Source organism: Rhinolophus sinicus, linkage group LG12 (assembly GCF_036562045.2).
Source record: "Rhinolophus sinicus isolate RSC01 linkage group LG12, ASM3656204v1, whole genome shotgun sequence".
NCBI lineage: Eukaryota > Metazoa > Chordata > Mammalia > Chiroptera > Rhinolophidae > Rhinolophus > Rhinolophus sinicus.
Genome location: NC_133761.1, coordinates 33,073,060 through 33,085,575, shown reverse-complemented (window position 1 = coordinate 33,085,575; position 12,516 = coordinate 33,073,060). Strand labels below are relative to the sequence as shown.

General features: G+C 37.3%; 1 protein-coding gene across 1 annotated transcript in view; it reads left to right on the top strand.

Annotated features, from left to right (window-relative positions):
• Positions 1–12,516, top strand: part of LAPTM4B (lysosomal protein transmembrane 4 beta) — a 73,070-nt gene that overhangs the window by 42,412 nt on the left and 18,142 nt on the right. The window contains exons 3-6 of the mRNA XM_019714996.2: positions 933–1,006; positions 1,345–1,467; positions 4,551–4,649; positions 8,667–8,762. Of these exons, the coding sequence (XP_019570555.1) occupies positions 933–1,006; positions 1,345–1,467; positions 4,551–4,649; positions 8,667–8,762 (392 nt within the window). The remainder of the gene's footprint in view (positions 1–932; positions 1,007–1,344; positions 1,468–4,550; positions 4,650–8,666; positions 8,763–12,516) is intronic.

Here is a 12,516-nt window from a genome sequence, read left to right as displayed (position 1 = left end):
TGACTGGGAGCTGCTGTATTGGGCATCTGTCCCCTTCTCGATATTGGTTTTGTAGCAGTGAACAAGATATAGAAAAGTCCTTTCTCCCAGGAAGTTTTCCTCTTGCAGAGGGAGACAGACAATACACAAACAAATATGAATAAGGTAATAGTGATATGTACCATAAAGAAAATACAATAGTAATGTGGTGGAGTCCCTGGGAAGGACAGTAACTCGGAGGTGTTGACATTGAGCTGAGACCTGAGTGGTTAAAAAGGTGGAGCTTGTCATGTGAAAATACAAGTGACATTTCTTCTAGTCAGTGGGAACTTCCCTAAGGTGGGATAATCTTACTGTGTTTAATGACCCAAATGGTATGGCTGGATTAGCGTCAGCTAGAAAATGTGCGATGAAGTGAGACGAGATTGGAGAAGGCCTGGTCTAGGATAAACAGACGTGAAGTCCATGATAAGAGCTGAGGAAGGGAAAAAAAAAAAAAAAAAAAAGGAACTGAGATTTTATATTAAATGAGATGGGAAGCCAGTGGAGGGTTTTAATAGGGGCAGTGGGACACATACATGAGTTCATAAAATACAAGTTAGACAACTTGCATGTTAAAAAAAACCAAAAACCTATTATATATATAATTCAATGGACCAGAAGACCAGACTTTTCTTTATATGTCTGTAACCAGTCTTTTCCCCATTTTTGAAATAAACTATTGTGTAAATCAATCTCTTATTGATAGGCATTTATATGATTTAGGGAGAACCTCTTTTGAGCACTTTCATAAAGTATCATCTTCTCAAATTCCAAAGGAACGCTGGTGGTTTACTCCGTATAAAGTTTTTTTGCTTATAATTGCTTTATAAACAAAGAACCTTTTCAGAGAGACTGAAAAAATGTGTCAAGAATGGTTCTATTACTGATTGTTTCTTTTTAACCTTTGGCAGACATGTGCATTGCTATTGCAATTTCTCTTCTCATGATCCTGATCTGTGCAATGGCTACTTATGGAGCATACAAGGTAAGCAGCTTTGAAATAAGCTGGGCCTTTTTCTCGGTCCCTTACACGGGTAATCTGTGTAGTTATCTGTCAGGAGTAAGATGTATTATCATTCTCAGTTTTGTATAAGAATCTTTGGAAGTTTCAATCTCTTGTTAATATTGCATGGTGCTAGGAAAATCAATATCTGAGCCTTGTTTGTTGACTCCTTCTATTTGGCTAACCAGTTGCCATAATGACCTGGTTTCATGAATTGGTATTCCTCCATTTAACTTCAGATTAAGAAAAGGTTTCTCTGAATTAAAAATTACGTTTTATAATACCGAACATATTAACAACATATTTTCTTTTATGTTTAGCAACACGCTGCCTGGATCATCCCATTCTTCTGTTACCAGATCTTTGATTTTGCCCTGAGCACCTTGGTTGCAGTCACTGTGCTTGTTTATCCAAACTCCATTCAGGAATACATACGACAGCTGGTATGTGGCCGCCTGATTACTGAGGGAAACCTGGTTAAGTAAGGTGTATGGAGGTATTCAGATAGACGCGTGCACATATAATTTGTGGATTGTTAACTTGCGTCTGAATTAGTGACTGGCGATTTTTGAGTGTTATCTTGAAGATAGGGTTTTTGGTTTATTAGAATGTGCTTTTGGAAAAACATAACCTCCTGAGATAAGATGGAAAATTAGATACCATACAACTACCTAACATAAGCGAGTTACTAATTGTCTTATTTTTGTAAAATGCAATTTACTCAATTATCAGGAAAGGATAGCTTTTTGCCTCTGTGTTTTACAGAAAAGTGGAACTCAAGGGTATACTGTGTCACAAACTTCTTGACCATAGAACCCTTTCTTCCCTAAGCATCTTTTTGGGACTAGTTTTCTGTCACATGTCCTTTGTGACCATATATGTGAATATGGATGACTGGGTATTAAGAAACTTATGGAGGCTATGAGATTAGACACAGAATATATCTGTGTCTTTATGTTTTTTAAACTGTGAATATGTCTTAAAATTCAGTTTCTTCAAAATCTTAGAATGTTTTAAATGGAGACAATGTTCACTCTTTGGAGATTTTAATAGTAGTTTCTGAACGTGGGGGAAAGAGCAGTGTTTTTCTGGGATGGGAGAGAAGAGACTGGGGATTTGATGTGACAGTGGAGGCCAAGAAATTCAGTGGGAAAGAGGGGTGGAGGGAGAGGAGGAAATGTGGCAACAGAAGTTTGTGATCTTGTGGCATCATGCCCAGATCATGTAACTCGTACTCTGCAGACCTAGAACGAAAAGCCTGTAGTGTTTAGCTCCTTAGAAGTATCTGGGTTGTTATTGTGGGTGTCATTCTCATTAGTAATAGCTGCTCTTTGTTTTAGAAAACAGGTCCATGTTTTGGTAGAACACTGTTTCAAGAAAATTTTTGTGTATTTGTTTCCCATGTGCTGATTTTATATGTTACCCCTGTGGTACAGCCAGGTGTTGGTGCATGAGGGGGTTTATAGATGATGAGTAGGTTGTACAAAACCCTTTGTCTTTAAGGACTTCTGTTTTTACTCTGTAATGATGGCCTAGGCTGGAATACTAAAATCAACTCTGCAAGTGTGGAGGAAGCATGATCTCAACATAGCCTGTCATGGGATTGGCCTGGGAAGGGGTGGTGTTGAGTACGGAGATACTAAGCAAGCCACATGGCAGCCTCTGACGATGTGAATAGCATACCATGTGCTACAGCCATAGATGCAGCGACTGAGAAGGAGCATAGAGCCTGCTAGGCCGGCAAGCGTTTAGAACAGAGGGTACTACCTAGACCAGGGGTGTCCAAACTTTTTTCAGCGTTTTTCACCAAGGGCCATATGCGGTAAAATACACAAACAGCCGGGCCACTCACTGAAGGTGAAGTACGTATTGCCTCACCAGGTTTATTTAAGTAAACTAAATATATTTTTGGAATTTGCTGTGGGCCAATTAAAACTGGATTGTGGGCCGCAGTTGGCCTGCGGGCCGCAGTTTGGACACCCCTGCTCTAGACTTTCTGTTATATCCTACCGTGTTCAGTCACTCTGTACTCATTTGCTTTAGAGCCGCTAGTAGCAAAATGATAGTATTAGTGATGCTGACAGTAATCGTAACGTCAGTTTTTTAAAAAATCACCATCTACTTTTATTTGTAATTATAAACCAAAAATACAAGTGTGTATCTTCCATGTGTTCTACGTAAAGATCAGTCTGGGCTGAAAAAATGAGGCCTACAGAGTCTCACAATGCCTAAGACACAGTAGTGAAAGAAACGTTCAAGTTCCACTGATTTTTGAGGCCCTTGCTGACAAGTGGATATGTAGTGAGTCTGGAGAGACGATGATCTGAGATGGCTGTGGGAGAACACCCACTTGATTCGAATGCCTTTTCTGTTTATGTGGAGTCTTGTAAAATGCAGTTAAAATAAGTTCTGCATGTGTTTTATAAGTATTAACTAGACATAGAAACCACCCTCACTTTTCTGGGGGGAAGCATATGTAAAGATCTTTGTTTCTACTTTAATCCTTTTTTTTTAGACACAGAAACAATATACTTCATGTTGGTCTTGTGAACATCCACTGGTTTTATTCTTGCACGGTAGGCTCAGTGCTCAGAAACCCTTCCAGGCTCCAAGGGACTAGTTTTGTGAGCTGATCACAAAGAGTGACTCAGCTTTTGTTTCTTAGGTATTTTGCCCAAAGTGAAAGGAGGTGCTGAAAATCACCGGGTGCTGTTCACCTGGGCAGGAGGAGCCAAGCACATGAGTCGCGGGGTTCTCCGTATTCTTGCTTAACATTTGGAGCTTCTTTGTTGTGTCTCAGAAGACTGCTAATGTGAAATGCAAACCCACAGTTAGGATGGGCTGATGAAGAAGAGATAAAAGGTGGCAGCGCACAGTGGGCTGCCTCCCTGCGCACTTACCTCTGCCAGTTGAACGCAGGACTCCAGTCAGTGCTTGCGGGTGTTTCATGGTGAGGCCCTGGGCCTCCCACTACCCTGAGTAGCAGATTTGGTCTTTCTAAAAAGGTTTCCTTTGACCTAGTAGTTAATTAGTATGGTCAGATGGTAGGATTTAATTGTGTTTTTTTTTAATGCTGTGAATACCTACTAGTATAAAAGATTCTGCTCTTTGAGAAGTAGCATCACCAAAAATGCTCTGTATAAAGAACACACTACTGATATTTTCTCCCCCCTGCCCTGCACAAGCCCTTTAGAATGGTTCAGAACTTGCAGAAAATCCAAACAGAGATATATAAAGACTACTTACTGACTTTTAACTTTTTGTATAGTAGGAAGGCAGAGTTATGTTTTCAGGTCTCACTCATGAATCTTCCTCTGATTTTTCTTTTCAAGAGTTATTGCCTGATATATGAACAGACTAGCCTCTGCTCATCACACCGTTTATAGCTTTTCATCAGTAGAGGCAGGCTAGAAATTTTGTGGTGGTCTTTAATAACTGTCTGCTTTAACTAATTGTTTTTTGATAAACATATCTGAATAATGCCTAAGGAATATAATCCTGAATGATTTGCACTTGTCTTTTTCAGCCTCCTAATTTTCCCTACAAAGATGATATCATGTCCATGAATCCTACCTGTTTGGTCCTTATTATTCTTCTGTTTATCAGCATTATCTTGACCTTTAAGGTAAGAGTGAAGATTTTACTCATTGCCTAAATATTATTAAACATATTCATGTATGCCAAAGAAATAAACCAACTTCAGTCATCTCATTATCTTGCTTTTTGAACTGCTTTTTGATTTCCTAACAATTCTGTTTCTTCTCTTACCTGTGTGAGAGAGAAACTCTAACCAACTTCCACAGGCCAATCAAGGGTTATTCCAAAATCTGTTAGAATGAGAATAAATTAATATAATGTTATGCCTTACATAGTATATACTATATGCTGCAACATTCATTACAATGTTTGTTATTGATTTTTAAAATGCAATATATTCTGAACATCCTATAACAATCTATTATATTAATTTATCATTTAATAAATTACTTATTGTTGGACATTGAGACAGTTTCTACTTCTTCACTTATTAATGTTGCTGCAATGAATGTATTTAAATATATCTTTCATATGCTTATACATTTATTTCCTCAAGATACACTTAAAATTAGAGGACATGCATAATTTAAAGGCTTTTGATGGGCTGTCAGACTGATCTCTTAGAAGTTGAATGACCTAACACTGCCGTTAGCACTGTTTCCTCTCACCCTCATCAACCGAGTGCTATCTATCCCTTTTCATCTTTGTAAACCTGATAATAAAAACATCATTATTATTCGTGCCTGTGTGCTACTAGTAAGTAGAAAATTCTCAAAAAAAAATTGGATGTTGAACTTTTAATTCCGCCCCCTTTTTTCCGCCAACTTTTAATTCTTAATATCTTCCATTGCCTTTATTTTGGCATAAGATTAACCCACTTCTTCAAAAATCAAGTCTCAGTAAACTTGAGAAGCTACGCTTAAGGAGAAAATCATTTTAAAAGGTAATATGAAGAAGATGGATAGAATGAAAATGAATCATTGAAAATGATTTGGGTCTAAATTTTTCCCTGTAAAACACACTGAGTATTTTGATATTCCATGTGTAGCTTAGTAGTCAAGGATTTGGGTGAATTTTATACACAGATGGAGAGACTTACTGCCTTTGTCACTCCCACTTTACCCAAACTTTCTGGCTGCGCGGGCAACCCCAAATGTGTCCTTGCCACTCCAAACCATGCAGGCTCCTGGCAAAAGGCCACAGACTCTCAAATCCCACTTACTGCACTTTGTCTTTCAAGGGGAGACTCCCCTTTAGCTTCTGCCTGTTTTGGGTGCCTCTCCCTTGCCTTCAAATTGTGTGGTGTGTGTGTGTTCCAGATTTTATCCTTTGTACCTGCAGGAAGGTTCATCTGACAAAGCTAGTCACTGCCTTTACCACAAGCTCAGAAGCTGGAAGCTCCCAGTGCATTTTAATTTTTGTAGGCGTTTTCATTTGTATTGGAAATGCTTACATGAGATTTTGAGTCAGAGGATGTAGTGAGCGTCTGTCACTGCTATCTTTGCTTTGACCAGAGCCTCGCTTTCTTCGTTTACTAAGTAGCAATAATAAGAAAACATTCTGTGGGGTGACTGTGAGGTTTAAGTGAGCTAATGTATGGGAAGATGCATCATTCGTTCATTTATTCAGTAAATATTTATCACGGGTTTCCTATGTGCCAGGCTGTGTTCTAGGTACAGTAAATCAGAAAAATCGCTGCCCTGTGGTACTTTTATAAAGTTCCAACACTGTTGTTAATTATGATAATGAAAAGTCATCGTAGAAATTCACAGCACTATCTCCAACCTGTGAGAAACGTGTACTCATTTTAATATATATTTGTTTACATATCTATCTCCTCTACTAACTAGATTGCATTTCTTTGAGAACATAGACTGTGCCTTCATTTTTATATCCCTCTTAGCACTGAGCTGATGCCCCACACATAACGACTCAGTAATTATTTGTTTAAATAAATAGGGGTATATGTGTTGTGGTTTCACATGTCAGTTTACCCAGTTACTGGCTTTCACAACCTAAATTCACTGTTACTCGTCAATAAGGTTTATCACCGAGCTCTGCAAATAGATGATGGACGTAATTTGTTGATGCAAGTTTATTTGGAAAGTATGCTAAATATTTAATTCTCTATTCCAGATTACAGAAATGTCAAATAAGAAATAAAGTCACTGAAATAAGTTATTGGGTTTTTAGAGACAACAGTCCTGAGGTTTTTCTCCTATTGGAGTGTTTAGTAAGTGAATGCTGACTGTGGGCTTGTGCGGTCCCAGACACCAGGCACTTCCCAGCTCTGCTATTTCATCTTTAATTTTAGACTTGTCATTTTAGGGGCCTCACATCGGAAGGAGTTCTTGTTTTAAATAATCTACTGTTCACTGCTAAAATAGTGGCTGACTAGTCTTTTTGAACATAAGTAATATGTTCATACATTCCTTTTTAATTTGTATTGAAATTCTGAAAAAGGGGCTTTTCCCCCCCTAATAATCAATAACATTGTTGGGTAAACTGAAGATTTGAGTAAATTGAATCTATTGTACATTGTTCAAGAAATATGCCCTTTCTGTCCCTCTCTGTCTCATTGTTAATGGTTTCAGATTATTGTGGTTCAGGAAACATTTTGTACAGTGGCATTGTACATTTTCATCTTAATATCATCACAAAAAACTTAAATGTAAGAAGTAATCAAGCAACTATGAAATGCAGCTTAAAATAGCAGTCTGAGTACAATACGACAGAATATTTTACCTCCCTCTCCTGTAAAATGTTGACAAGCACCCCTTTGTCCATAATGTCTTCTTTTTATAGACCAACTTTTTACTGAGATGTAATTCACTATCATAAAATTCACCCATTGAAACTACAATTCAGTGGTTTATAGTATATTCACAGAGTTGTGTAATTACAGCTTTTTGGTTATGCAATGTAAATTTAGAATATTTTTGTCACGTGCTATTCACCCTTATCCCATCCTGTACCCCTGGCAGCCACTCTTTATCTATAGATTTACCTGTTCTGGATATTTCATATAAATAGAAGTATACAATATGTGATGCTTTGTGACTGGCTTCTTAGAATAATATTTTCAAGGTTCATCCATATTATATGTAGCATATATCAGAATTTCCTTTTTATTTCTGAATAATATTCCATTGTATGAATATACTACATTTCGTCTACCTATTCATCCGTTGGTAGCCATTTGGATTGCTTCTACTTTTTGGCTATTATGACAAATGCTACAGTTACAAGTTTTTGTATGGACGTATGTTTTCATTTCCCTTGGGCATATACCTAAGAGTGGAATTGCAGCATCATCTAGAACTCTGTTTAACCTTTTGAGGAACTGCCAGGCTATTTTCTGAAGCAGCCGTATGTACCATTTTACATTCCCATCAGCAATGTATGAGGGTTCCAATTTCTCCACATCTTTAAACATTTTTAATCAAAGGATTTTAAAGCTACAGGGATTTTGAAATTATTTAGTTCTAATTTAATTGCAGATGATTGAAATGAAAGTTCAAAGAGTTCGTAGTTCAAACATTTCCCATGAACTCAGGCTTTATTTTTAGCGTGTCTTTATTCTGGACATTAAGTATCTCCTTTGGGTATTTCATTTTGAAAATGGGAATGTTTCAGTGAATTTTATTTATTGTTTAGCAAATTTATATGTTGTAAACCTTTTTTAAAAAATTGACTTGATAGATAAAATCATAGATGACCATGTAGAATAAAAATCCCAAAGACACAGTTAACGTGGTGAGAAATGGGTTAATTGTTCTGTGAATTTTGGGGCAATAAATGTTTTTGGTGATTGCTCCTTCTAACTTGCTTTTCTTAGAAATTTCTCGTCTGTCCTCAGCCCCGCCCTCAGCCCCTCCCTTCCCCAGAAGGTGGTGTGATGGAATAAGGCTAGAGTAGTACCCTGTGCCAGAAAGTTACTATACCCAATATTTGTAATTTTGAAGGCTTTTTGGTTTAGTAGAGTCAATATGTGCATTTATAATTTATGTAAATAAAAGTTTTGTAAATAGCTTTATCTATGGTGATATTTAAAATTGTCCGAAGTTTGAAAATTAAAGCTCTAATAATCACTACTCACTTTCAGGGTTACTTGATTAGCTGTGTTTGGAACTGCTACCGATACATCAATGGCAGGAACTCCTCCGATGTCCTGGTTTATGTTACCAGCAATGACACTACGGTAGGTGTGATGTTTCTTATCATAGAGATCTCTCTGCATCTGCTATGTGATGGCTTATAAATGTTTCTAGTGTTTGCTATGACGTTTTAACTGTTGAAATATACTCATGAGCTGCTGAGTCTACAAAGGATTCATAGTTGAATGAAATGTTACATTTTCCTTGAAGTATATTAAAATCCAGATGGCTCAACTTCTGGTTTATTTTAAAAACTATTATAGGTAGTTAATACATGTAACATCTCCATATTTATGTATGTTAAACCCAAATTCTTAAACCATTGTGTATAATTCTAGATATCAATTAGGTATAGTATGACTATGCCGTCTCACTTAATGTGTGAAATTAAACTTAGAAATATGATATTATAGCTAAAGAAATAAAAATGGCAGAGGTTACTGTGTCTTTAAAACTTGCCCTGCATATGAAAACCTGAGTAAAGAATTTAGATGATCTCCATTTTGCTATTAGTGAGACAGGTTAGTTAGCGTGTTGTTAGGTAGACATGAAGGTCCCTGGTGGAATAAACAAAATGCAGCCATATCCTGAAACTCCAGGTTCTGGAATAGCTCCTTCACTCCAGGACAAAAATGTAACGGCGCCTTGAGGTTAATAAGTTACATTGTAAATCTCTTTTGGCTGGACAAACAGAGCAGACCAGTTGGACAAATTACATTAGAAGGCGTCAGCTCCCTTCTCCAAGCAGGCAAGGGAAGAAATAAAAATAAGAGCCTTTGCACCACGTTGGGCAACCCAATCGGGACCTCCTCTCTCTTGAGAGTTGCACATTTTTACTTTTTATAAACTATCCTCCTATGAATCTATTACCTTTGTATTCAGTACCGTCCCTGACGCAGGGCTCTGTACAGGTAAGTGCTCAAGGAGTGACTAATGGAAAGGATGGTGATGGATGACAGCATGGGTGAATGAATAAAACTGAAGGGGATAGAATGGACAGGATAAATGCAGGGTAAATATATATGGTATGTGAAGTCTAAACTATTTTATGTTTTGCTTTGTTTTTTAAGTTCTGGTGACTTGTGACCGTTTAAGTTCTGTAACCATACTGAAGTAGTTTAACATGTCCTTGCTTTTACTTCCCTGTGTATAAAATGAGAATAAAACAATTTCATACTTTATATTAAATACATAGGTGCAAGCTGGTATTACTGAGAACACTGGGATTTCTGAGAGAAAGCACGTCGTACTCATACCTGAATAGCTGTCCTAAGTACTCACCAAACATTTGTGGAGTTGAGTCAGATATGCATGAACTGTAGTTTAACCAGAAGTTCTGCCCTGATCAGATGCATAAAACCCAGCAAATCCAGGTGCCGAGGAGACTTTGGAGGTCTGCAGAGTCCTGTGCACAGATTCCAATAAACACATGTTCTACTCCATTCTTTTTAAGAATTTCTCTTGGGTCAGGCAGTCTCTTTAAAGAAATACCTGTTCAAAATTATTGTAATTTTGATAAAATTACCGGCTTAAAGAATTTTTTCCTTCTGTATTACTGGGTATTTAGTTATCTTTCAGTTTATTTTTTTCTGTTTGTTTTTTTTTTTTCTTTTTTCTTTTAAAGATTTTATTTGGGGAGGGGAACAGGACTTTATTGGGAACAGTGTGTACTTCCAGGACTTTTTTCCAAGTCAAGTTGTTGTCCTTTCAATCTTAGTTGTGGAGGGTGCCATTCAGCTTCAAGTTGTTGTCCTTTCAGTCTTAGTTGTGTCAGGTGCAGCTCAGCTCCAGGTCCAGTTCCCGTTTGTAGTTGCAGGGGGCACAGCCCACCATCCCTTGCGGGACTCGAACCGGCAACCTTGTTGGTTGAGAGGATGCATTCCAACCAACTGAGCCATCCTGGAGCTCAGCGGCAGCTCAGCTCAAGGTGCCATGTTCAATCTTAGTTGCAGGGGGCGGAACCCACCATCCCTTGCAGGACTTGAGGAATTGAACCGGCAACCTTGTTGTTGAGAGCCCACTGGCTCATGTGGGAATTGAACCGGCAGCCTTCGGAGTTAAGAGCATGGAGCTCTAACCGCCTGAGCCACCGGGCCGGCCCCTTTTTCTGCTTTTTTTAAAAAAAGAAATCTCAGAGTATCTTTATTGTCCTGCTAAACTAATGAAGTCTAAACAAAGTTTGAGATTTTTGACTTTGAGGAACCAGTGAAGTTGCTAAACGAGCAAGATATAGCAGAACCTCATCCCAAATACCAGGGGCTGTAGGACTTAGAAAGCTGCAATTTTTTTATTATCACGGAAAAGAAAATGTCCATATTGTGTGTTTGTTTTGATGCACTTTTGGTGGTGGTTTTTTTCAGTGCTTTCTTAAGAGTTGTGTGTATTTTTAATAGAAGCAAAGTAGAAGGGCTAAAAAGGTACCCATCATATGATATACCTCAACACAAAGGATATTTTGAAATTTCTAGAAATTGAGGTGCTTAGAGAATTTAAGAACCATGAGTAAGTCCCTAAAATGTATCCAACTAGCTTTTTAGAGGAAGCTTTTATTTTTCTCCCTTTTTAAAGATTCAAAATTAGATATGGCTTAACAGGTAAGTTTTAGTTAGGCTAACATAAACTCAAAATAATTATACTTTTTAACGGGACATTCCCAGCTCTTCTAATAATAGACTTCTTTTCTTCAGAAAGGCTTCCAGCTTGGCAGTAATTTGTAGTAACTAGGATGTAGGACCCTGGATAGTGCCAACTGTGGTTGTTTCCTGGTGTGTTGACATAAGATGCTGGAGAATTGCTTGATGGTTGTTGTTGGTCATTATCTCCTAAGTCATTCTGTATCAACTTGCCATGTTTAAGATAAGGAAACTGAGTTGCTGCTGATAATGTTACTATGTTTTTCAAAGTGCCCCAGTGAGTCTATTTTTTTTTTAAGAATGGTATTCCTGGGAAAGGGAGATTTATCATTTCTCATAACTCAGTTGCATTGATAGTTCACTGCAAAATATAGAGATAGATGACCACCTGAAGTCTCAGCTTTCTGATAGTATTTGAAAACTTTTTTAAAAATATGATGGTATTGTGGTTATTTTTTAAAAGTACCCTTATATGTAAAATCTTTAACATAAGATAGCCAGTAAATGCTCAGATTTCCAATTGTCTCATAAATTTGTATCATAATTTTTCTAATAGTTTATTTGAAACAGGATCTGTATATCAATATGTATTTTAAGTCTCTAAAATTTTTTGTTAAAGAAACTAGTTTGTCCCACAGACTAGATTTGTCTGAATGTATACATATAATGTAGTACTCTGTATTTCCAGTAAATTAGATCTAGAGGCTTCTAGTATTCATATTCTGTATTCCTGTTTTTTTCCAGGTTACATCTTAGTTGATCATTTGTTCTTCCACCAGGAGGCAGATAATATCTGGTTGATTTTTATCTTTCAGGGATGTCAGTGACCAATGCTATCTACTGCTTCGTAGATTCATTGATTCTTTAGGAATTACAATATAGTGACATTCTATCCCTTTTCATTTATTAGCTGGAATATTTCTATAAGGAGAAGCTTTCCTTCCTGTACTGTTTGGTTACCTAGCAGTACTCATGACATGGATAAATATAATTAATTTTGTTATCTTTATTAGTTTTCAAAATGACAAGTCAGTCCATCATTCTCTAGTGGTGAACAGTAAGGTAGTTTTTGGTTTTGGGGTTTTTTTAGTAATAAATGAATTCATGAAAACAGGCCTATTAGAAGAGCTGGGGAGATCCAACTCTTGGCACGGTGTCCAGGTTC